Source organism: Opisthocomus hoazin, chromosome 7, assembly GCF_030867145.1.
Source record: "Opisthocomus hoazin isolate bOpiHoa1 chromosome 7, bOpiHoa1.hap1, whole genome shotgun sequence".
Taxonomy (NCBI): domain Eukaryota; kingdom Metazoa; phylum Chordata; class Aves; order Opisthocomiformes; family Opisthocomidae; genus Opisthocomus; species Opisthocomus hoazin.
The window spans coordinates 63,449,326-63,475,391 of NC_134420.1; the positions used below are offsets into that span (position 1 = coordinate 63,449,326).

The following is a 26,066-nucleotide window of genomic DNA, read 5'->3' on the forward strand; positions in this document are numbered from 1 at the left end:
GGGTCGGGATAAGGGCAGTTTAACAGAACAGCAAACAAAGGGAAACAGGAACAACAACGATACAGATAAGGAGAAAACACGACAAAAACAGACCCACTCTCTCGGACCACACCGGCACCGCACGCTCCCGAGCCGCGAGTGAGTTCCCGCCGCGCCGCCCCCCCCCACCGGAACCCAGCGTGACGGCACATGGTATGGAACACCGGGCTCTGTTTGGCCAGGTGGGGTCAGCCCCCACCCCCCGGCTGTGCCCCTTCCTGGAGTCCGGTGAAAATTAACCCTGTCGTGGCCAAACCCAGGACAGGTATAAAATTACTTCTCTTGCTAGAGCACAGAAATCACTAAAAAACAAACAAACAAACAAAAAAAAAACCAAACCCCCACACACCTCCTTCAGAAATGTGTAAGTATAACATTAAAACAAACTCTTAAACAAAATTTTCCTACATTTTTATAAGGCCTACATGTATGCAATGGCTTAAAGAACTAACAAAAGCCACAGACATTTCCTCTCAGGACTTTCAGGACTCTTGCCTTTTTCCTCTTCAGTAAATGTGGGCTTTCATATGTGACAGCTGGCATTCAACGCGATTCAGACTATTTCAAAAAACTACACCAGCTTGATATTTATTTGCTGAAGTGATACTTACGACACTTTCTTGCTCTTTGTTACTGAAAGATAAAAAGCTACAGCATCGATTATAGATCTGGAATTTGAAGCCTCTTATTCTTTCAGTGGCAGGTTTTTTGCAGGGCATAGAAATAAAGCCAACATTTTTGCTAGATGAAGGAAACAGCAACTATGATCACATATTTAAATATATTCAACTAAGCGAGATAGATCCACAGATTATTAAACAAAAGGTATTGCAGTAGTTAATTGAAAGAATTCCAGAGCTCTAAGAAAACAATACCTAATGAAAACAATAGCAACTAGAAGTTCACTTGTGTAAACAACACAAGCAACCCACAGACTTGAATGGGTGTTCTACAGGCTGCAAGGAACAAGATAGGAATAGGGCTAAAAAAACAACTGACCTAACAAATGATAAAGTTTCTAGCATCTGCCCAAAACAGAAGAGTGACACAATCATTTAGAAATTATAATCCTGTATCAGATTTTAGACTATACTTTGTTATATTAGAAGTCATAGTGAATCTGTGGTATGAAATCACTGCCAGCTCTCCAGACATTATCTTTACAGAAGCTGTTGTTTGTCACAACATCGGAATGCTTTCTTTTAGATTCTGATTCTCTGTTAAAAGCAAGCAGGAGTTGAGATTTCGATAAATTTAATTTAAAAGATGGTCAGTAAACTTGTGGCTACAGAAGGGAAAATGGTATAGCTGAAAAGGGACAAGTTAAAAGAATAAAAGAGGCTGCATCACAAATAAAGCTATTCATTTAAAAGGAAATCTGTCCAAGTGCAATATTTAACTTCATTAGCTAAAGTAACACAGCCTGAAGTTAGAAAAATCTATAAAACATGCCTCTTGTGATGTTTTCTAGTGGAAAACGTAATTTGGCACGTGCTACAGAATGAGTTCAACATCCCTGCATCATATTATCTGCTGGCTTGATTCCTGAATTGCTACATCTGGAGAAACAGCAAGAGATCTTGTTGTAGCTCCTTGACGCAAATAATTTTACCAAAGGACTGTCAAGACACTAGTTACCATGTAAGAGACTTTAGAATGCAGGAATAACTCTAGGTACACCGAAAAGTTCTTGCTGAGCACATTTCTCTGTTAGGCAACATATATTACAAATGGAGACGTATTTATTCTTTCCAGAACAAGCCTATGAAATTTTGTTTTATTCCACTGTTTAAAAGACTGTGGGCCATATTCTGTCTTTCATGATATACACAGCTATTATTAAAAGGTGGAAGATGGAGACTCTTCTTGAAAGACTCTCTGCTCTAATCAGTTGATGCTGTACTTCCTAAACCCCTTACAAGGTTCATGACAGTACATAAGAGGAAGTATGCTCATCTGGCAAATTATTATTCTCTGATTTGTTATACGACTATTGCAAATGAGTCTCTGCTGTCTATCAACCAAGAACAGAAGACTGACCTTCAAATCAAGCAGCTCTAAAGAAATCCCAGAGTTTTTCCTGACATTTGCTGGCTTCATTAAGAATACTTTTTTATCTTTTAGAATATTTTTGTCTGTGAGTCTTAGGATGACAAACCTCATCTAATACTGCCTGCTTTATTTCAATGAGATTTATCTGTATTTTAATAGTTGTTTAGGCCTATTAATATGAGAATTCCTTAGACAACGGATTCTTGCCAAACTCTTTTGAGAAAACTGCAGCAAATGCTGCACTTGTAAATGCATGGAACACCAGTAATACACAGGGTAAGTCAGAAGTTCAGGGGACAGCAAGACTCCAGATCAAAGCAATAGCTACACTGGTGCAGTCTTCGTCCCTGAAGTCCATTGCCCGTAAACTCTGACAGCTCTTTTTTGATAAAATGTAAATGTGATGTCCGCATTTCTACTATTCTTCACATCTCCAGCGCAGGGTCCTCCAAACCAAACAGTTCAGAGAGCTAAGTGAGGACGCCCGGTACAGGGTCAGGTGTGGCCCCATAGTCGCCAGGGAAAAGGAGGCAGGAATCACTGTGGCACTACAACTGCACCTCATCGTACAAGAGCACAAACACAACTTGGTGCTAATGTTCAGAGGTCTAAATCTTTCCTATCTGTCAAGGTAACCAGCATTTGATACATCAAATGCATGGAAAGCTTGAAACAACAGTCCTAAAATATTAACTGCTCATTTAATTTCATCAGCGGATGAGATATGAGTAACATGTTAAAAAATACTACTGAATATTTTACTTTCCAAATCATTATGGAAGACGTTGCTGAAGAACAAGACAACTGTAGTGCTGTAAAATTTGCAGTAAACTCAGGTGAACTGGCAATAAATTAAAAACAAAACAAAATTAATCCAAGATGACTCAGCTTCAGAGATCATTCTATTACATAAGAATCTCAGCTTTCCAGTCATGGAAAAGTCACATTCACCAAGAGGAAAGGTTTAAAAAAAGCACACACAAATCCAAACCAAACCAAACATACACTGCACACACAAAACCCCAGACCCTACAAAACAGGACACCCCCTCAGACTCAAGAACCACATGAGCGATAAAGACAAAACATTTAGTATTTTACTTTTATTGGGTGGGGGATGTGGGGAGAAGTCCCATTCAAGGTTTCTGCATATTGGGATTAGCGATACCATAATTTACCTTGGAAGAAAGAGCATTTTGACACCAGGCAAAGCTGAAGAAGCAGGGTGAAGCATGAGGGTTTGGGTTAATTTTGCTGAAAGACAACTTAGTCTTCACAATCCACATGCAGCAAAAGTGTCCCACATAATTTATATCACAGAATTGACTGTTCTCAAATTATTAAAAATATTTTGGCTAAGGCTAAGGAAAGGGAGGTGCTGATGTTTCTACAATCTTGTGTTCGACCTTGTCAACAGCTACAGCAAAGTCATCCAAAATCCACTGAATTCCAGAAAAGCCTGACCTACCTACTGCATTGAAAATAATCTCACCAAAAAAGCACAGGATACAAAGACAGACATTTGTGTCTTTCCATTTAAAACTTTCCAAAAAAATGAAACACACAAAAAACAACCAAAAAAAGCAAATCCACAAAAGAAAAACAACAAACTGACATAGTATTTTTACTAAAGACGTTGTGCTTCTTATCAATTAATAAAAGTGATTGCAGCACTGAACATCACTTTTTCATTTTACAACCCAGGAACAACTTTCATGAAATCCACAGGCACACATTCGTATGCAGTATTGCAAGTGGAATCAGTACTACTCTTATTTTTAATAGAGCAAAAGAAGGGTCTGCCACAGCTTTCTCCCACTGAGTGGAAAGTATCAACAAAATACTGATTGGTTAGTGTATTGCTTTCAGGGAATACCAACCATTCAATCTTAGATGTAATGCTATCTGGCTTGGCAAAAATATAAAAAGTGAAAAGTGAATACACCCTTTGGGATTCAACAGGCAGTCTGCAGAGTTTTCCTTCCACCAGAGTGGAAATTGCACATAACAGAAAATAACTCTTTACAGTGCATTTCTTCAGTTTTTAAATGGTAGACTTAAAAATTCAAGCTGTTCTGTTTTACTCTCAGATTTCCACTTTGGCTGAATCAAAAACAAGTAATAATAATAAAAAAAAAAAATCAAACAACTTGTGCAAGGTAAAATTAAAAATTTCAGACATTTCATATACAGCAGAAACCCATATAAGGCAATAATCTCTGATCTTCAAGTAAAAATCCCACATACGTACACTCTAACCCATTATAAAGATACACTGTTTGGTTTTACAAAAAGAAATCCCAAAATGCTTAATTTTACAGCAAATAAACAAAAAGCAATGTAATCCCACCTTCTTTTTTATAATTCTGTTCTTTGTCCAGTTTTTAGAGTTAAGTCCCGTCTTTTCTGGTAGCCAAGATTTCTCTTTTGATGTTTTTATAATATTCTGCAGAACCATCCTTAAAATATTCTTCATGTGGACAGTTGTAAATAGCAGTGAATATAAAAATATTGTGTAGAGCTAAAACCTAAGAACAATCTCTGTGCAACAACTACAGTGAAAAACTACTTAAATGGAGTATTTTTGGTCTACTGGCATATGAATCCAAGCAGTACTGAGGAGCAGTGATAAGATGTTCTAAAGAAAAAAGACAGGCCACAGTTGTGACAGGAACAAGATAGGCTAGATCAAGTTTCACCTAATTAGGCAAGGCTGCAGTAGGGGAGGTCTGCTATCCTCTCATTGTGCAATAGTAATCTTTGTTTGCTATTATAATAATGATAAACAGTAAGTATTCATCTTAAATAAATTTACATATAAGGCTCTGACTGTCTCGAAAGATGTAGAAGTGATTTTCCTGTTCAAGAGGGCAATGATATGAGCAGAGGTTCCACGAGCAAAGGATCCTAACAACTATCAAAAGACATTTCCATGACACACTTTCAGGAAAATGTTTTAAAAAGACCAGTTTAAAAACGAAACAGACAACAACAACCACCACCCCACCATGTATTTATGCCTAAAAATACTATAGTTCAAGCACTACTCCATTCTTGGCAAAGTCTGTCTTCTTGCTGGACGTAATTCAAGCAGCAGAGAACATAAACCGGTAAACTATGTTTCTGATTGCCTCTTCATGTCAAGGGACAGCAAATGTTTATCATCATTCCTGTCAACACGATACAGGATCCAGAGTGGGGAACAGACAGAGGAATGGCACCAACAGTGCATTTAGCTCTTACTCTGCAATGGCAGGAGCAAAGCACATTCTCCAGCTTGATCCACTCCCTTAATAGAGAAAATGGAGAAAAAGAGTGAGCAAGTGACCCAAGGTGGTAAAAAGAAAGAAAAAAGAAAAACAAAACAAAAATTCCAACCCATTCTGTGAAACATCAACAGAACATGAACAACCCACAGTTCTTAAAACAGAGCTATGAGCTACATTTTCTGTGTAGCACCTTACACGTTAACTGCAGGAGGGGAAAAGTAATGCGTTCTCAGCTTCATTTGTGAGCCACAGAATTGTTAATTACCCTTCCCTACAAGCAGCAGCAGAGAAGAAAAAGCTAGTAAGATACCATATCTAGCCTGCTTCAACATTCAGAAATAGTACTGTCCTCCCTTGACGCATTTTGTCAGCAACAAAAACGTTCTGATCCCATGCAGTACTCCTTCCTCCTCAGCAAACATGTATCACGTGGAGAGGTTTATTGAGAATATAATTGGTAGAAACATTACAGACTTATAAAATGCCGCAGCTTAAAAAAAATAACCTCTTAGCAACTGAGAACATTTTCGATAGATGAGAAACTGGAGGATGTTTCTTAAAAGGGAAAGGTTGTTTTGCTTTTGATAGGATGGAAAAAATCTAATCTGGTTGTTCTCCAAAACCAGATTGTACCTTTATCTGCCAGAAAAACAAACTGCATCACATGAATAAATATTTGAGAGGAAAAGCTGCGCCTATATTAACACATATTGTGCCATTCTTCCAACTATGGTTACTGGCTGAATTCTTCTAAACAACCCCTGAAAACTTATAAAAGCCTTACTTGCAATAGAAAGGCATGACATACACACAAAGACAAGAAGTATACAGGAGGATGCAAAATTACAGCCCGTCATCCCTGTTGGCTAATTGGGTTCTTTCAAAACAAGAATATGAATTAAAATAACCATACGTGTCACTCAACTTCCCTTTTACCCTGTCATCCTGCCTTCTGACATAACTGCAAACACCAGTGTGTAGTTTGTTAAATCAGGTAAATAATAAAAACAATACAAGCACAGTGCAGCCCTTGCTTTCTCTCATACAGTCTGTAGACGTATTGTCTCCATATTGACTACCTGACCCAGTGCAGTTATCTGGCTGACTGATTTATAACCATTACTGTTAGGTAGGTAAATATAAATCTAGGATGTATATACAGAGATAAAGATGTAACAACCTCTGGTTGCTTCGTATATTACCAACCTCAAAATCCTGAACTAAAGGAACAAGGGGATTTTCCTCACAAAAATGTAGAGAAGTTTTGAATATTCTAAATGAAGGAGGTGAGGTACGTGCAGTATTTCATAGACATGTTATTAAATGTAAAACCCATGTAAGATCCAAGAAGACTTGCCCTGTGTGACAAAGCTAGCATTTAGCAAATCCATGTATCTGCTGCTGATGTAAATCACTTAGCAGGAAAGTAAATGCAATCTATGATCCTACTAAAGCATTTTAACATGAAGACACTGACGACCTCTGAAATGACCTACATAGAATGATGTAGGAAAAAGGAATATAAAGCAAAACTGAAAGTATAATTCCCTAAAATGTACACAACTTTACATCCAATACCTACACAAAATAGAAAATCACCTAACATAAATCTATAGATTAAAATTGGTGGATGTGAGCAACTAAGAATACACAGAGAAGTAATGAACAAGTATAAAGAAAAGCAAGAGTGGGGTGGTGGGGATGGTATGGGACTGAGGTGTATGGAAGGGATTTTACCAACTGCTCTCCAAATGATATTAGAACATGGTAGCATCCCTAAATCCCCAGCATACAGACATTAATACATAAAAACATACATAGCTACATGACAACATTCACATTTTTACACTCTTTCACATGTTTGAAGGCATCTTCTCTCGCAAGAAAATGCAGTACTTCACAGAACAAGGAGGATGACTGAATGGCGTTGGTCCCCACTTTTGGTGGGGAAAGAAAGACAAGAGATTTGTAAAGAAATTCAGACACAATCAGAACACTCTCATCCCTCACCACTGAAAGAAAAGAGGCTGTTGAGACCTCACTGCCTGAAAAATTTCTGTATCATTTGTGATATAATAAGAGAAAGCTGACCAAAAGCTTTTTTCTGCTTCTGAAAAGATACAGGCAAGTACGTGCACACTCCAGATCAAGCTTACTTGTAATTCTGTGCCAAGGATTCTCAGTTCTTCAGAACTTGGAGAGCAAACTGACCAGTATTTGGTAGCTTCAGGTGACTGGGGGAAGGGAGCAGCAGTAGTAAACAGGGGTAATCCAGTAACGCATTGAAGACTCATTTCACAAAGATTTGTTAGGTGGAATGTTTTAAAATCCCCAGAAACACAAAAATACTGTATTAGAAACACTGTATAGTAAATATTCTGATTTAGTGTGTCTTTAATATTCCTTTAAGTGTTTTTTCCGACTATAATTTTGTACCATAAATTAAAAAAATCCACTATAAAAAGGATATTGCAGTAAAGGTGGTAAATGTGAAAGTGAAACAAACTCAGAAGTTCTTTATGTTTAGCTAAAAATCAGCAAAAGCACAGTAGCTGATACCTAAGTTAAATTACTGCAATGTAAGTATTTGAGTTGGACTCATTAATCACACTGTGGTAAACAGAGCAGTTTATAATTCAGAGTTTAAACTGATTTAAATCTCCTTCACCACTTTATTTCCTACCAATGCTACAAAACAAATGCTACTGCTCTCCACCATCTGAAAAACAACAAAGTAAAAATCAGGTACGGCAGTCAGGAAATGGGTGGGTGGGTGTGGGGTGTAGGTGTGCCGGGGGCACTGCAAGCAACAGACTTAAACGTTTTAATGTAAAGCTTGGATTTTTACAGCATATTCTCATGTCCAACAAGCTCTTGCTGAAGTGTTGATAAATGACAGTAAAATGCCATATACACTGCACTGTTAAGTACACCAAGAAGCTAGTCAGAAAAGGGACTGAAAAGATTTCCAAGTGACATCAATCCATGTGATGTGATTTTAAAATAATTGCATTTATCCTGACATGATTTAGAAGTGTAAAGGAGGTCAACCATTACAGATCTTTTTTCCACTATCAGAAGTACATGATTCAGACTTGCAGCTAAAATTTTCTGAAATTTAGATAACTTGGGACAATAAAGCAGTACGTAAGGAAATTAAGCATCAGACATGCTGAGACATTCAGAGCTGCATGCAGAGATGAAGCTGCATACAGAGATGAGTTTCATAGTTTATTTTTGTAAGACACCTTTTCAAGAATTCAACAATCTCCCGAAGTGTACATACAGTCCAACTGTTTGGAGCCTGAATAGTAATTAACCCATTCATCAGCATGTGGAATCATCCAAAATTTCAATTCCAAGAACTTCCTGTTTTTAAATACACAGTAGGAAAATCTAACCACTTCTCTGTCAATGTATCTGAATAGCAACTTCAACACAAGTAGCCCTGTTTGACTATTTCTAAGTATATATTTGACTAAGCTAAGTATCTAACACATCGACGTACTATAAACACTATCTTACAGGATTTGTAAGAAATGGCTGTTGGTCCATAGATGCTAGTACTTTCTCGCCTAAATAATAAGTTAGATAAGCTGTCAGTGTGTAACTTACAGTTTCAGGCAAGTAATCACTAATTGAACTGTTTAAACTTATTAGAGATACTAGTTTCCAATGCTGCCCACATCACCACACGGTATATGCTCTGGCTATCACATTCTCCTCTCTACAAAACGCTAGCAGCCTGCCAACCATTTTACAGACATCAATTATACCATAACAATGTACAAATATCCGCTCTCTCTTCTGTATCTTTTCAAAGGAAGTGACTGAGATATTAGTAACATTTACTAAAAACATACTTGGACAATGTTTTCAATTTAAGTAATCTGAAAACGCCTACCTTTGGTGAGGTGGAACAGATTCAGGTCAGGTCTTGACCAACACACCGGTTAAGATTTTACGAGACAGCCAGATACACTTTCTGAAGACTGTTTTCTTTTAAAGTACTAAGCATGCAGGGAGGAGGAGATAGAAACAAAGAGGCTGAACGATGTTGAAAGTACCACAAGTATGCTGAAAGTATCACCTTCAGAATAGGAGTATGAATATCAACAGGTGCAGCACTGTCTTGAATCATAAATTAGACAAATTGTGTTAGGGAACAGGATTAGAAAAGGATTTTCTCATGCAAACATGCCTTCAAAGTATGCCTCAAACTGTAGCTGTTATTCTAAACTAAGACTTAACGTAGCTTCTTTGAGAAATTAAAAAAAAAAATTCATATGCAGGTAAGCCTGTACTTCATAGCTATGGTAAATTTTGCTAGTCTCAGAATGCCCTATTTCTTTCCCTTTAAACATCAGAAAGCAATGCAGGCAATACTCTTCTCCACATATTAATGATGCAGCTCTGTCTACTGTTTTTTTCATCTAAATACTACAACACTCAACAATTCTCAGCTATTCACCTTAGTAGGTCTGAGCAGACACATTCTGGTTTTTAGGCAAGAGAGGTTTGCTGGTCTCAAAGTGTCAAAAATTTGGTCTCAAGAGACTAGAACACAGAACTATTTCAGATGCTAGTCAACACACTGTGCTTATGTGCATGGGGTCAACCCATGGGATTTGGGATCGGAGAAATTCTCCTAGATCAGCCGAGCAGAGACCCTGGGCACTGCACTGTTTCCTTGTTTTGATTTCAGAGAGCAGGGAAGTTACTCTTCTTTGCCACTTGGAACATGGATTGCATACTAAAATCATCTCACTGTACGCATTCACCACTATGGAGTTGTTTCAGGCTGAAAAAACCCAACAATCTAAATTGATAAAACTGATTACATCCCTCCTGCAATTTACACATTTCTGCTCTTTCTTGTGCTGGCAGAAAAATACCCTGGCAAAACAAAAAGAAAAAAAAAAGGGCAAACAACAACTTCCTGCTGTGTTCGTGTACTGAAACAGCTCAGCACAGAATCAGATAAACACCAGAGCCAAAACAAGAGAGGGGACAGCAGGGAGGCAGGACTACAGCAGCCCCTGCAGTTACATCAATTTCACTTACACAAAACTGAAGCCTCAGTTTCCCCCATTCTCAATTTATAAACAATAGTTTAGCCATGTGAAAGCTGAAATCCTTTTGTCAAACTGAAATTAGACACAAGGATACACAGATTAAATACAGTGTCTGCAACATATGCAAGTTTAGATTAGATTGTTTACTGCTGAAGTAGGAATTCCTTAAATAAAAGTTTTATAGCTACAGTTTCTTCACAGATAGAGTTCTGCTGCTAAGCAAAGCAATTAATTGGAAAGTAAAAAATCTTAATTGTATTTCCACTACTGAAGAAGTAGGCTAAATTACATTATGAATCCTAGAGGATAAGGAAATAATGGGCGAAAATCACAAGGAATGCAATACTGCAAAGTGGGGGGAAAAAATGACAGCAGACAGGCAACTGCCACCTAAGTTTTATTGTTTTTTTTCTTTTTTTTGGTCCCAACTTTATATTTATTCCTCAAGATTTCCTCAAAGACCACACATTTCACCAAAAAAACAATATGCTTTCCTTCTCCTGTTTCAGGGAAAATGTAAAGTGTTACTGGATACCCAATAAAGATGTGAAAACTGGTGAAGCCATAACTTATTTCTGAAGTAACAACGTTACTGCACTGCAGAGACCTTTAGTTTCATTTCACTGCTCTACTCACCCGCTAAATAGCCAGAGATCAAAATTCAAAATAGTTTGCCTTGGGTACAGCTCTACAATAAACTCAACTGAATAAATAAAAATACTGAAAAGGAGAGATTACACTTCCCTGTCCCCTTCTCTGTTATCAATCTCAGCCAACCGATCTGCTCCCTCCTGCACCACCATGGACAATACAACCGTCACAATATAAGCTGACTTCATGCAGTCGCCTGGCAAAATATACATATATATATGCGTGTATGTGGACATATGCCTCTCCAGTACTCTTTGGATACAACTATTTTTTACACTTTTTGTGCCTGGACCAGTTTCCTGAGACAAGCAGCACAGTGCATTCAAAGTAAGTGGTGGGAATGAGCAGCAAGGAAGAGGAAGCAGAGCCTCTTCCACCGGCCGCAGGAAATGGTTAGTGCAGCTCATCTCCATTGTGAAGCCTCAGGCCTGAAAGGAATTCAGTTGCTCCAACATCCTACTGCACCACAATGACAAACCTGCGCTCTCCAACAAGAGCAGGGTTACACATACTTGCTTCTAAGCACGATTTCAGAAAACAAATGGAGTGACTTAAATTCTAGGTAGAGTGACTGAAAGTTTATGTCCAAAACAATTCTTTTCCTCAACTAAGTGGTTCCTACTCTTGCTTGTCCTTTGAATTATTATTGAATTTATGCTTTGCCCTCTTGGTAGCATTGTTGTTTCTGACACACAAATCTACTTCTGAAGGATGGTGTCTATTATTGCACAATATAATTCTATTATTGTCTGTCATAAAGCTCAAAACATTGAGTACATTCCATGGACATATTGCCTAATACATTAGAGATTATTATATGCTTCCAAGTTTAATTGATTCTAATGACCGATTTCCAAACTACCAGAAAAATGTACCAAACTAAAGCGTTAAAATTAGTATTTTATAATGTTTAATAAAAAAATCTTGTAATTTAAGAGTCAGTGAGACACAGAATTCGAGACTGACAGAAAAACTGTCCATAAATGAAGAAAGATTTTAAAGATATTTGAAACAATCTAATAATATTATTTTCCAATATTAGGAAAAAAAAAATTTAATCTCACTTTGCTGGGGTCTGACACAAGCCCAAGAATCAATCTTCTATATCCCAGGCTAGCATGTTCAATTAGGGTTGAAGTATTTTGAGCTATCCTGTGCCAGTAATTAACGTATGGTAATACTAAGCTTTTAATTTAGACAAACACGTAAGACTTGTAAATTCCAATAGTGAGTCATGATGGAGATGGAGCAGGACACCTTCCCCCCACCTTCCCCCCTCCCCAATTAGACAATAATTTGTTTGCTTCTTCAGACCTCCAGTCTGAACAATTATATTTTATTTTTCAAGATGCCTCCAGCTTTTAATGCCAAAAATATAGATCTAAAAAACAGATCTAAAAAACATTAAAAAAGGTAATAAATGTGAGCTTTGATTCTTATTACCAAGCATTAGACTGCAAACTCTTAAAAAAAGGCACTGTGTTTACTCTATGTATGGACAACTCTCAGCATAACAGGAGTTGTTCCACAGCTGTATGCAATATATTAATATAAATAAAAGAATAAGCTAGATTTTTTTAATAATACATTTCACATCAAACTTGGATTTGTTAGACTAACATAACTTTATCTGGTGGAATGGAATTTTGCTGTCAAATAAATATCTGTTCTCTCTGAAGTCTCCAATGGGCAATAATCTCATCTATGTTAACCTATGCAAAGAAACTAATGGAAAGTATCCTTGTGCTCAAATTTTTCTCATATATTTCATTAGAATCCACACATATCTATTAAATATATTTAAATACTCTATTATCAGAGTAGCCTATGAATAATACTTTCTGTTGACACGGTGAAGCTGATGAACTTATTTCTACCACAGAATAACCCATATTCTGTCATTCTAAAAATACCGTGACATGATCCAAAAAAAATCACGAACTGGCCCTTAAGCTTTGTTGCAATAAATAACTCCATTAATAATGGCTGATAGACTTGCAAATTATTCTCTACAGTCAGTTCAGAGTTATTTAGCAAACAAGGATAATATGAGTATTGCTGATAAAATATATTGCAGTTAATTCAGATCTATATAGTTATCTCAACACCACTGAAAATCCCTAATGCTAATTTAAGTGTATTAAAGTGACATACCTTCCTGCAGATTTTTACAACATAGAAATGTACTAGTAGAGACCTTCCTAAAGGAAGAGAACAGTGTACACTGATTTGAAAATATTTTGGTTTTACACTAGGAATAAGCAATGTCCACTTTGGACTTTCTGGGAAAGGTTTTAGACTAAATACCTGACCAGTGTGTACTCCTTTAAAAACACAACCAACCGAACAACAAAAAAAAACCAACAAAAGACCCTTTTTCTTAATTCACCTGAAAGATAGGCTACTTCAAAAATAACTACTGCAGATACCCATCTTTGGCTTGTGTTTTATCAGTCATGTTATCTGTCTTCATAGGTCAGGAACATATGTAGCAACTAAGATACTAAAGCACACTGTAATACTCGAGATCCACTTGTCTAGTCTAATATAAAATATGCATCACTCATGGTCGTCTTTGGAGAAAAGTTGTGGTGTCACACAAAATTAACTAGACAAAATAAGTCACTAAACACTCTCCAAACTTTTCACTCTCACTTCTGTCAAAACAACCGACACAACCACCTGATGCTACACATAAAAACAGATGCATTCAACAAGTCTTTGACTCTAGGCCTCGCACAAAGTCCCACAAGGTTCCTCCTAGATGCATTCAGAAACGTGAATGCTGGCTGCAACCTCACTGATATTCATTTCTCCCAATTAAGTTAAAGGCAAAACCAGAAAAGCTCTGTGGCAACAGCTGCTAGGGGAATATGCAATACTAACTATTCCTCTTAAGACATTCAGACCATCACATTCTCTTACACAGCATCCACCGCTGCCTCTCCTACCATCTTACTGATGATGTACAGACTCAACATAGTTCTATGCCTTTGGCATGATATGTCACCTCACATATACTGTAGAAAAATTATATCCAAAATTTAGGTAAGAAATAGGAAGTGTTATATACTTCTCAACTGTTGCAGTTCTTTCTTCCACTGTAACTCTTCTTAAGTAGGAGAACAGTGCTCCTTATAAGTGGCCTTTTCTTGTCTGCAACCTAGTGCCCCAGGAATATGGCTAATACTTGTCAGCAGAGGTAATTTTGGAACTACCATCCAAGAAGAAAGAGCATTAATTGCATTCTTTAATGAAAAATCTCCAACTCTCTTCCAAAAACAAAATTTAAAGTCCCACCAAAAAAACCCCTACTGGGGCAGAAGGGGGGGGGGGAATGAGAGGAAAAGATAATTAGGCTCCTCCAAACTTAACAGATTGTATGGCTTAAAAAGGAGCTACATCCACAATATTCTTGCAAACACAATACAACTGTAGCTGTTTTAACCCAAAAGATTTCCTGTTTGAAAGGGTATCACATAGTCCTGGGTTTGCACATTTTATTCTAAGAATGCAGTAAATACTAACCTTTTTTTTTCAGTGAAAAAAACATCGTTATATTCAAGGCATACTTATAGCCACTCTTTTAGTAAGTTCCTTAGTGGAGGTGATACTCAGTGTAGCATCATAAGCTCATCATACACATAGCCCTTCTGTCCTGAAGGCAATGAAAGAGTTTATCATGGATGTGCCTTGTCAGCAACACAAAAACCAATGGGTCAGGAAAGTGCAGCCCACATCATTACTATTTCTTTAAGCCAAACTGTGTTCAGGACTAGGAATATAGTTATTTTAATATTTTATTTTTTAAAAAAAGTAGAATAAGCAATATGAACTTCTACGGAAAGGATGCTAAAGAACAGAGAAGAGGTATCCTGGTCACAAAAGAAATCATAAGTGACAAAAACTTCTTGGAAGTAACCCTGTTCCCCATGTGGAAAAAAAAAAAAAAATCACCATCGACGAAACACAGGAAAAGAGGAAAACAGATCATTCCATTCTCTGTGCTTCAGATATGACTTCATTCCTAAAAATGGTTGTACAGAATGCAAAAAGATTACAAATAAAAAAATGGCCTCAATCAATTACTTCAAATCTGATACACGCAAGTCATAAGAAACTAGAAAAGTGTGATAACATTTCATTTTAATCAAAACTGTAGTGATACCCACTTGATAAAACAGCTAAAGTCTAGCAGTATTAAAGTATCTCCTCTTACTATTGTATACTTTTAATTATCAAAAAAATACCCACAACAGGATCAGGGAGGAAAAAAGCTTCTATAAATATGAATCCAAGGAATTCCATCACATAATAAATTACATCACTAGCTTTCCCTTTTGAGAATACAAAAGCTCAAGTAAAAAAAAAACAAAACAAAAAAAACCCCAAACATTTGGTCCAGTTCTATAGCCATATGTTCACATAATTTTGATATTATATGTTGATTATTCCAGCAAATGGGGTTGGTTTTTATCATCCTCGCAGTCCAGAAATAAAAGAGCTGGGATGAAAAATTGGAAGACTAAAGGCACTGTCACAGTGTCCATTTAAATATACATATTCCTGACTACCTTATGATAGACTGTCCGTAACAGTATCTAAAAGCTCTTCAGAAACGTAAAATATTTATTATTTTAGTATTCAGACTAAGCACTAATCTGCAACATTATTACCAGTATAGAAGGTAATTTGTTTTTATTAAAATTCAGCCATCAGTTATTAAAAATGCTTTGAAGTACATTTCAAAAAAATAATAAAAAGTCTGAATCTTGTAACACCTTCCAATAACCACAAACAACTGCTACATTTAAACAGCCATGAAGGTAACACGAGACACTAGCACAAACACTCAAATAGGTAATAAAAAACTTTTTATGAAAAGTCAGTCACCGCACTACAGAAGTTACGACATTAGCCTGAAACCCACACATGGGTTAGTAATGGGAAGCAAACACACTTGTTCTGACTTCACCTGTCATTGGCATGCTAGGTTTTCAATAAGAATTTTATGAATGTAAAGCATAACCCAAGTTGCGATGGAAGCTGAAAAAGCTGATGGTCACCTTGTTTTCGTTTTCACAAGCCAACATCCATATGTTTATGGAACAAGCCTGTAACGCGATGAACTTTGTTGCTGGCTTCTAGTGTACCTAGTGCACTGAAATTCTTATAGAGTATCAATAGAATATTTCGGTACCTAGCGATTGGAAGTTAAAAAGCTTGTCACATTAAAAAGGCTGTCATAATAACTGTTTTTTAAACATTACCTGTACTCTTCAACGTGAAATTTTACATCTGGTTTGAGCTCCTTATTTCCTCCTCTCAGCTATGAAACACAGTTAGAGCAATGAAATTTTGTAAAAGATGTCTTTAATATTCTCACCGAAAAGCATTCTGCTGCAGTGCTTCGGTTGCAAACACTGCAGAGGAACTGTAAATAAAAATCTCATTTTTATTGGAATTGGAGAAAACAAGGCACATGTTCCCTTATATGGAGTATCTCATAAACCCACATTTCAGATCAAACAGAGTTTGAAAGAAATCAACAAGAAGAATGTAATCGTTTATTACTCAGTCTCGGAGGATCCTGCCATAAAAGGAACAGTCATCAGGAACAACTCTCTTCTGACCACTGCATCAGCCCACAGCCGGGGGGGGAGGGAAAGAGAGGGGAAGGAAACGGAGAGAGGTTCTGTCACAGGAGACAATCAAGGATGTCTGCGGGGAAATGAAAGGTTTTGTCTCCGATAACGAGCGACGGTTTCACAACAAGGCGACAGAAACTGAGGAGGGAAAGCGCCTTTCCCTCAGAGGTGGCGAGGCTGGAACGAAGCTCCTGCCCGCACTCGCCCTGACAACCGGCCAACGGGCCGGAGCCGCCTGCCCCGCCACTGGCCAACCCTTCCCCACACCGGGCCCGCGAAGAATCGGTGTCGGCAAGGAAAAAAAAAAAAAAAACCCCACAAAATAAACAAACATGCCCCCCTCCCCGCACCCACTCACACAACCACAGCCAACCCACCCGCGCCTCACACCGGGCCGCGGCAGCCAGCAGCCGCTCCTCCCGCCGGCCGACACCCGCGCTCCCCGCTGCCCCCCGCCGAAACCGCCCCGGGCGTGAGGGAGCGCCGCGGGGCGGGGAAGGAGCCCCGCCAAGCGGACGAGAGGGCAGAGCCCGGGGGGACGCGGCCCCCGACCTGTCACGGCCGCTGCGACGCTGGGAGCGGCGGGGCCGGCGAAGGGGGGCAGCTGCAGCGGCAGCTCCCCAGGAACCGGGCACGGCGGCGACCGGCGGCCCCACCCGCGGCAGGAGCCTGACGGCCTCCCCGCGGCACCGTCGCCCTCTGTCCCGGCTGGCCGGGGCACACTCCGCCCGCCACCGGCCCAGCAGGAAAAGGCAAGGCGTCCCGCCGCCCGGCAGAGCGGCGCCAGGCCGGCGAGGCGACGGCGCGAACTCAGCCCCTTCCCACTCACCGGCATCATCTCCGCGGGCGTCCCCCAGCCGGCCCCGCCGAGGCCGCCGCCGTGCCGTGCCGCGCCGTGCCTCTCCTGCTGCCGCCGCCGCCGCCGCCGCCGCCGCCTCTCGCCGCGGAGGACGCCGCGCTCGCCCCGGCGGCTGTGACAGGTGCCTCCAGCCCGCCCCGCTCCCCTCAGCGGGCGGAAGGAAGAGGCGAAGGCAGCGGCGGCGGCCGGGCTCACAAGTCTGCCTCTCCGCCTCCTCCTCCCCCGCCGCCTCCTCCTCAGCGCGGCGGCAGCGGCCTCCCCGCCTGCCCGGCCGCCTTCCCTCGGCGCTTCCTGCTCCGCGCCGCGCCGCCCCGCCAGGGGTTAACCGCCGCCGCCGCCTCATTGGCCGAGGCGGGAAGGGCCGGGGGCGGGGCGGCGGCGGGAGGTGCGCGAGTGCGCGCCTCAGCGCTGCACGTGACGGCGGGCGGTGTGCGGGGCCTGCGCCCGCGTCCTCCCCTCGCAGACCCGCCGTGACTCCCTCGCCCCGCTCCGCCGGTTTTTCCCGCTCCGGGCCCGGTTTCCTTGACCGGGCCCCCCCGCGGGCGCTGCCTCCTCTAGGCGGGCTACCCGGGGCCGGTTGCCCGCGGGCCCCGGCGGCGGAGGAAGGGGCACCGGCGGCCCTGGGCGTCTTCTGCCCGGGGAATGCGGTGGCGGCGGGGCGCGGAGGAGCGAGCGGCGACGCGGGGGCGTGCGGGGAGCTGGGAGCCGCCACGGGGGCGGCCGGTCTCCCGCGGGAAGCGTAGCTGCGGGTGCGCGGGGGAGGCCGCTGTGGCCCGCCGACACACACCGCGGTGCGTGGCTGTCGGTTGCGGTGGAATAACGTCACCTCTGGCGTCACCCTCGCTTTACGGCCTCCGCGCCCGTGCGTTATTGCGGAACGCGTCTGCGTAGAAGCCCCCCCGGGGCAGGGGGAGAGGCGGTGGTGCTGCCCAGGGGCCGGGCGGCAGCCCCCCAGTGAGATGGGCTGTCGGAAGGTCAGGTGTAGCCCCTTCGCTTCCCGGCGCCTCATTCCGCAGAGGCCACAACAGCGAGACGAAAGTGAACAGCTTGGAGGGAGTCGAGCTCAACTGGAAGTCAAAACATCACCATATGCCAGTACTGTTAACGCGTGCGATGCAGACAAATTTCATATTGCTGCGCGTCTTAAATCCTCATCTACAAAATGCACGGACCTACCCGATGCTTCAACTGTTTCTGCGAATGGCTGGCGTCCAGCCTTTGCTACTTTGCTTGTCGCACACCCTGACAAATCTTCAGCTGGGAGTGAAAAAAATGGAAACTTGGGAAATTCTTCAGAGGAGCTTAGATATTGTTTCTGCAAGCCTTTGAGGGTGATAATAGCATATTAAATCTCAAATATGAGCTTGTGTGTTAACTGTAACATATTAATGTAAGATTCTATACCAGATAATTGTGTAAATGATCTGAAAATTATATATGTGCCCAAGATTTCATTGCGTATCCTTGTCAGGGTATTTGCAGGCTCTGGTGTCAGCTTTGTGACAGGTCAAAGCTTCTGCTTCTTTCAATAAATTGGTCCTATGGGAAAAACCTATTAGCATCACAAGATAATACTCTGTCCCTTTAAAATTATTTTGTAATTACTGTTCGGAGTGCTACTTGCGGACAGTAACACTATTATCATACTCGGTTTCTTGCAAACTGTGATTGTACCTCCCACACGCAGCTCTGGAAAAAGGTAAGGCTGCGATACCTCTGACCCAACAGAGAACTCCGAGATCTGCTCCGAGTAACAGTACTAACCCTGCAGCGAGGCTGACCTGAAGTGAAACAGGATAGAACGTGCTCGGTTACGCATCTTAACAAAAAAAAAAAGTTTTATCTTCATCGAATTCATACTGAACTTTAGTGAACAAAAGAATAGCAAGGAATAGAAATTTAATTCTCTTATTATTTATGGTGAAATTCTAGTTCTACCAAGAAGGGAACTGTGCATCTTCGGTCACACTGGTTCTTTAAAAATTACTGTCGCTCCCATTAACCAGGTTAGATTGTTTTGCTGGTGATCTTAAGTGATGGTCTAGAAATGCTTTGCAAGTATACTTTATATTTGACTTCTCCCTCTTTTCAGTGACTATAAAAACTAAAATACTATAAACATTACCCTGCTATTACTTTTCCATTGCAGTGGTAGAAACGCTGACAAAATGAAAAGTGGGAAAGTATGGTGCAGACAATTGCTGCTGGGAAGGCAGGCACTCCTCCATGCAATGCCTCTACTGGAATAATGGCCTCCAGTATAAAAGTTTGCCAACCTTATGCTGCTTTTGGCAGATGCAGGTTCAGCCAATGCAGCAACCAGACAGACTGGATGCTGCAGACTGAGAAGAAATGTCTTCAGAAGGTAGAGTACGTACTTCATCTGCAAGTCTGTTCCTACTCCTGTTTCTGCTTCCCTTGGAAAAACCCACTTGCCTCATGCCTTCCCATCTCCATTTTCCCACAGAAATGAGGAAAGAAAGAAAAAAATTAAACCAATCTTTACAAAGCATAGACTTAAAACTCTACCTGCAGTGTGGTAAAGTAATTAACATCTCTCCCACAGAAGAATCTTTTTGGGAACCACTCTTTCAGCAGTGAAGGGACAAAGCAACCATTATAAAATCTCCCCAATTCCAACTTAGAATATCTACAAATGGTTTGTTTACTGTGTGCAGGAAAATGGTCACTTGTAATAATGTAGAATTTTTTTTCCCCCATTGCTCGTGCATTTCCATACCAAATGAGTGGTTCGACTTTGTAGAAATTATGTTGCTTGGCCAAAGGGTCCAGTGATACCTGCAAGTTAGTTGCCTATCTGAGGGAAGTGAGGTTGTGTGAGAGCAGTCATGATTTGGGGAATGCCTACGAAGATAAGGTAAGAGAGTTTGGTTATGGAAGCAGATGAAGCCAGAGATACAGAACTCAAATTATTTGCTTCCAAATACACTGCCTTTGTGAGAAGTGCTCTAATTTTGCTGGCCTTTATCTAAAGGAAAGGGTTTGTGCTTATTTGTTGATACATATATTAAAACATGTTACACAAATACCTTTTATGCTCCTCTTGGTTCTTAAAAAAAATGGAGCAATACTATTTAACTTTACAAATTGAAGTCACTACAGCTTAACACACATTTATTCAATGTATAACATAAAAAAATGAACTACTGTTTATTAGTTATGGTATGGTTAGGTTTTGAGATTTGTGCTGAACTTGTGTTTAGCTAGAAGTTGAAATTAATTTGAAATGTATGAACAATCATTTTAGTGTTTTGCTAAAATACTTGAAATTTATGGGTGCATAGAGAAAAATTATTGGCAGGTGGGAGACTAATGAGATTTTCAGGAGCACTCCTGATGAAGTTCCAATTCCTTCTTAAGTTTTTTAGGTATCTTCTAGCGAGATTTTAAAATGTAGATGTTTTAAAGTTTTTTAAACTACCAGGTCTGAAACTCTCCTACTTCTTTTTTATGCATAGACAAAAGGAGGAAAACGAGCTTTCCTACCTTCTCAGATCCAAATTTTCTTCAGTTTTGCATTAACTAGTTAAGATGCTTTTCTGGAGCATAGGAAAATGTTTTCAGGCTTTGGAGGTGTCACAGGAAAATAAGTGTTTAATTAATTTAACGCTTTTTCTTTTCATGTGGCATTATTTTAAATAACAGGTACTCCTATTTATAGCCAGAAAGAAAGAGTCTCAGAGGTCAAACATTTAGGGTGGGATCCATCTTATCCAACTTCAGTAATCTAGAAGTTAGGCACGTAGTCTCAGTCATCTAGGCTCCCTCTACAGATAAACTGGGATGGGGAGGGGAGAGGGGCAGTTCTGCAGGCGATCCATTCCATGCTAAGATACTCATCCCCCTATCTAAATCTGTTGGTCTTTGAAGGTGCCTATCCCTCTGTTGATTTAAGATGGAGCCTGGATGACTGGCTCAGATTAGAGAGCAGACTTTTGGATGGCTACAGTTAGGATGCGTTTCCTCATAACTGGCAGAATAAAATCTAAAAAAAGTGAGTATGGGTAGGAGAGTTGGGATTTTTTGTGTATGTGTATTACAAAAAATTTAATGTATCTTTTCTAAATGAATGGATTACCTTATTACAGAATACAACTCTTCTTCAAAAATTACATTTTGCTTTTGCTGTAGTGCAGGACGAGCTGGCCATGAGTAGGTGAGCAATTTTATTAGTTGAGTCACGGAAGTACTTCTGACTTGCCGGGCAGTTAACATGAAGGTGCAGTGCTATGTAAACAGATGATACAGACAAAAAAGACTAAGTATTTCAAGGGGAGTTTCACAGCAGGTATCTTAAAAACTTTAGTGAAATACTGTGTAAGCTAAGTGTGTGTATTTAAAGGAAAGGTATTTTAATTTGTTACTGTGGCCTTAAGTAACCCCTTATTCCAGAATCAAGCTGACTTCCTAAGGCTGCAACAGTAAGGAATTCATACTGAACAATAGTCATATGCTGCCATGTTTGAATTCATATACAGCCAATGCATCTTAAACCCCACCAAACCTGTTCAGAGATAAACTATAAATAATAATCTAAAGGAAACACTTTGATGTCTGTTTTGTATACAGTCTTTGAGACACGTGAACAGGAGAAAGGTACTTTTTCATCACTACCTTGTAATATTCTGAAGTAATGTATGCTGGACTAGATGACTAATGTTCTAAAGTTTCCATAGCACAATCCACTCTGTGCATCATTCTGAAAAGGAGTATAGTAATTAAAGCAGGAGTGAATCCATATGATCTCTGCATAGCATGGCTGTGTGCAGTTCCTGGGGATTTGAGTGTCTGATACGTCATGTGTTTCAGCCCTGCATTTGGTGGATTAGAGATGTAATTTCTTTAAACAATAACAGAAATTGTATGCTTAATCCAATACACATGATGGAAAAGAGCTTACTTAGTGAAGAATGCTGTGGCCTCATTGGGAACGTGTTGCTATACACTCTCATAAAATTTTTACAATAGGTATTGTTAATTTTTTGTGTTGTAGCTACAGGAGATATAGCTCTATTAGACTACATGCCATCATTTGTACAGATGGAAAATCTTGTTCTGGTCCCCTGTTTATAATGATGAAACTATTAACTATATTCAAAGGGGTGGACAAGACAAAAACTTGTATGTCCTGGGAGAGGTTCTCTCTGCTTGTGCCTTTAGGCTTATAACCATTTGGGTTCTGAAGATGTTTCTTCACAGAAGTATTTTTCCTTAAATTTTCAATACGCCCATGATGAGTGCAACTATCTGTGACTAGCTAAATGATGGGTTATTAGTTGGAGCATTAATTAGTGAGGGGATACAGTAACAAGTAAATCCTTCACTTTTTACTTTTTTTTTCATTTTTTTTTTACTTTTTTTTTTTTCTTTTTTTTTTTTTATATCATTTGGGTGTACCGCTTGGCTAAAGTTTGAGGGGAAAAAGGATGGGTCATGTTTTAAGATTGAGTCCAGCCATTTTATTTGTTACTGTAAATCTAAAATTGTTCTCAGGTATCTCAGCATGAGTCAGTGAGTCAAGTACTTAAGTGTTTTTAACAATTTCTGTATGAAGTGATTTCAAGTATTTCCTCTCTCGGCTAAAGGCCTAATGCAGAATTCTGTGATAAATGATTAGTTTTTAACCCATGCTGCAAAAATGGTGGGTGGATGATTTTCAACTTGTCTAATAATCATCACTTCCTTGTTTAAGATGGACAACTACTTTATTTACTGCAATTGAAAACAATCTTTTCTTATGTTTACTGCTAGATCAGATGCAGGTTTGTTTTCATGTTAAATTTGTATTATTCCCATATGCAAACCTTGTACTTCCTAATTTGAAATGTGTATCTTCTCCTAGAATATGTCTTTTTCTTGGTTAGTTTACCTGAGGTAAGTAGATGTAATAAGAAAATACATGCAGAAGGTATAATGTAACGGAGCTCATGCTTCCTGCTGTTGTACCTGGTAATGGGTGAATTTAAAAGAGTTGCAGCTTGGAAGGGGAGATTAGCAAAGTCCTCTGCTTGATTCTGAAGTCTGGGATATACTGGAAGGTGTTTTTCAGCAATTACTGAGACAAGGTAACATGCAAAGGAGGCTTGGAAAGAAAAACATGTCTCTGCGTGGAAGAATACTCACATATAGTAGGAGAAAGAAATTAGAAACCAAATTAAATGTGTATTTTTTTAAAAAAATAGTAATCTGTTTACACTGAGTATTTAAACAACTACATTAAGACTACACTACTGAAAATAATATTCTTTACCTTTTTCATGTGTGTACTCATCACAGATTTTACAGATCAGATTACACAAGGTAAATTTCCTCCAAAATATAATAGAGTGTATTGAATCTGTTTAAATAAAACACCATTACAGTTGTAAAACAGGATACAGTTATGATTTAAGATACATCTCTATGGAAAACATTCCTGTGCTATATCTATAATGTGTATGTGTGAGATAGATACAGATACATATATATATAAAAAACTCCCAAGACCTCAAGTGATCATTTTTGGGGCTTTTTTATTATCAAAATTGCCACAGCATGGCTGTCTTCTGTATAGGTGTATACAATTTATTGTGAATCTGAGTTTTTCTTTCAATGACACTTTTTTAATGGTGCATTTTTATAGAACAGCAGCTGCACTCAGATAATCTGACCAGCAGACGTAATCCAAGACATTTGCAATGGTGTTTTTTCCATGTTATAAACAAAAATACTTGTTTTGTGCCTTACTGATACTTAAGGTTCATCCTTTCTAACTGTTTGTATAAATACTGCTTTTCCAGGTAAAGTAATTATGTTCTATTCCTGGGAACATTAATGAGACAAGCTGATTTTGCCTCTAAGTGCCTTGGTTTGTAATCTTCCAGAAACATATTTCTACGTAATTTTAATTTTTACTGTTGTGATCCTACAACAAGGTTTACTGCAATTCTTAGCTGCATAAACAAAAGAATGTCAACAATAAAGGGAGATTAATTGTACAGGGCATTAATGGAACCCTATTGAAAATGATTCTGTGAAAACCCCTAGAAATAGCGACAGTAGAAAATATCACCAGTATGTGTCTATAATCTATTTTAGGTCGACTTATTCAAAGAAGATGCCATAATATGCAGCTGAACCTCAGAAGATTTGAAAGACTGGAAAGGAGTGTGTTCATCATGGAGGAGTACAGACAGTAATAACCTACTTGCTTAAGGATAATTAGCTGCTACTTTAAAGGTTTGTCTGTTGCTTATGTCTCAAATTCAAAACCAGTATTTCTATTGTATAGAAGGACAAACTACAGCACAAGGTAAAGTAACTTGAATCTTTTCTCTTTTTCTTCCAATTGCTATGTGAAAGTTCTACACCATTTTTTTTTCTTGCATTCTGTTTCTGTCCTAGACAGGCCTAAGTACATGTCTAAATTAGTAGCCTTAATTTAAAAAGAGGCGTGATAGTTAGCGTTAATAAGAATACATAATTTGAAAGCAAAGTAAAAATATTTTTGGCAAGGTTCCTTTTCTAGTTGCATTACTCCAAAAGAATTAACTAAATTAAAGTATGCTGAAAAATATTTATGTCTCGGTGTTTACTGAAACAAGAGTCAGATCCTTTGTTAAAACTGGTATGTCTCCAATTCTTGGCTTACTAAAAGAAATGCATAATTTAATTTTTTGCTAATTATTTTAAAGTGTCTTGAGGTCCTAAATGGGATTAAAAGGATTTTCTTTTCAAGCTCTACATGACAAGATATGTGGAATACAACATGAGGAGCATTAGGAGAGAACTGTAATGTCAGGTATAAGAGAATTTAAACAAGGCTATTTTTCTGTACAAGTGTACTAAAGTAACTGAAGCATCAAGAGTAGAGAGTCAATAATAGTGCTGCAAAAAAGTGTAGCTTCAGACTGATATATATATATATATCCTCAAGATAAATAATGGCGTTAATTATAAAAGTGGAAATGCTTTTGGTTAGAACCCCTCCCCCCAAAAAAAGGGCATCCTTCCCGTATTCTTGGTCCTGGTTCATATTCTAATGCATTTTACTAATCCCTCCTTTTCCCTCCCATAATACTCTGGTTGCATTCTGTTTATTTGTTGCCATTTTGCTTGTTTATATAGCATTCCATATGAAATACCTCACAACAGTTCCTACTTCATACCTAAAGAATTCCCCCTTAATTGCAGCCATTCTTAATATTATCAAAAGCATGCTAAACACAGCAGGTTAAAACAAGAAATGAAGACTACAACTGATACTGCAGGAGAAATCTGCGTAGGCAAAAGCAGTCATCACAAATGGAATTCATTCAGTATACTGCTGTTAGTTCTACCACCCACAAAATCCTTATTATCATTTTCGAGCAAACACACTTCATTAGCACTGAAGAAATCTCTATTGTCTGTTCCAGCAGACAGCTGAAGTTACTGTGATGATATGGATATAAAAGTTAAAGGTCATGTCAATC

At 39.4% G+C, this 26,066-nt stretch overlaps 1 protein-coding gene across 3 annotated transcripts in view; it reads right to left on the minus strand.

The window, feature by feature from the left end:
- Nucleotides 1-17,864, minus strand: part of PPP1R13B (protein phosphatase 1 regulatory subunit 13B) — an 86,105-nt gene extending 68,241 nt beyond the window's left edge. For all 3 annotated transcript variants that reach the window (XM_075426669.1, XM_075426668.1, XM_075426667.1), the window contains exon 1: nucleotides 17,563-17,864. In XM_075426669.1, the coding sequence (XP_075282784.1) occupies nucleotides 17,563-17,571 (9 nt within the window). In that variant the 5' untranslated portion in view covers nucleotides 17,572-17,864. The remainder of the gene's footprint in view (nucleotides 1-17,562) is intronic.
- Between the last annotated feature and the right edge of the window lie 8,202 nt (nucleotides 17,865-26,066).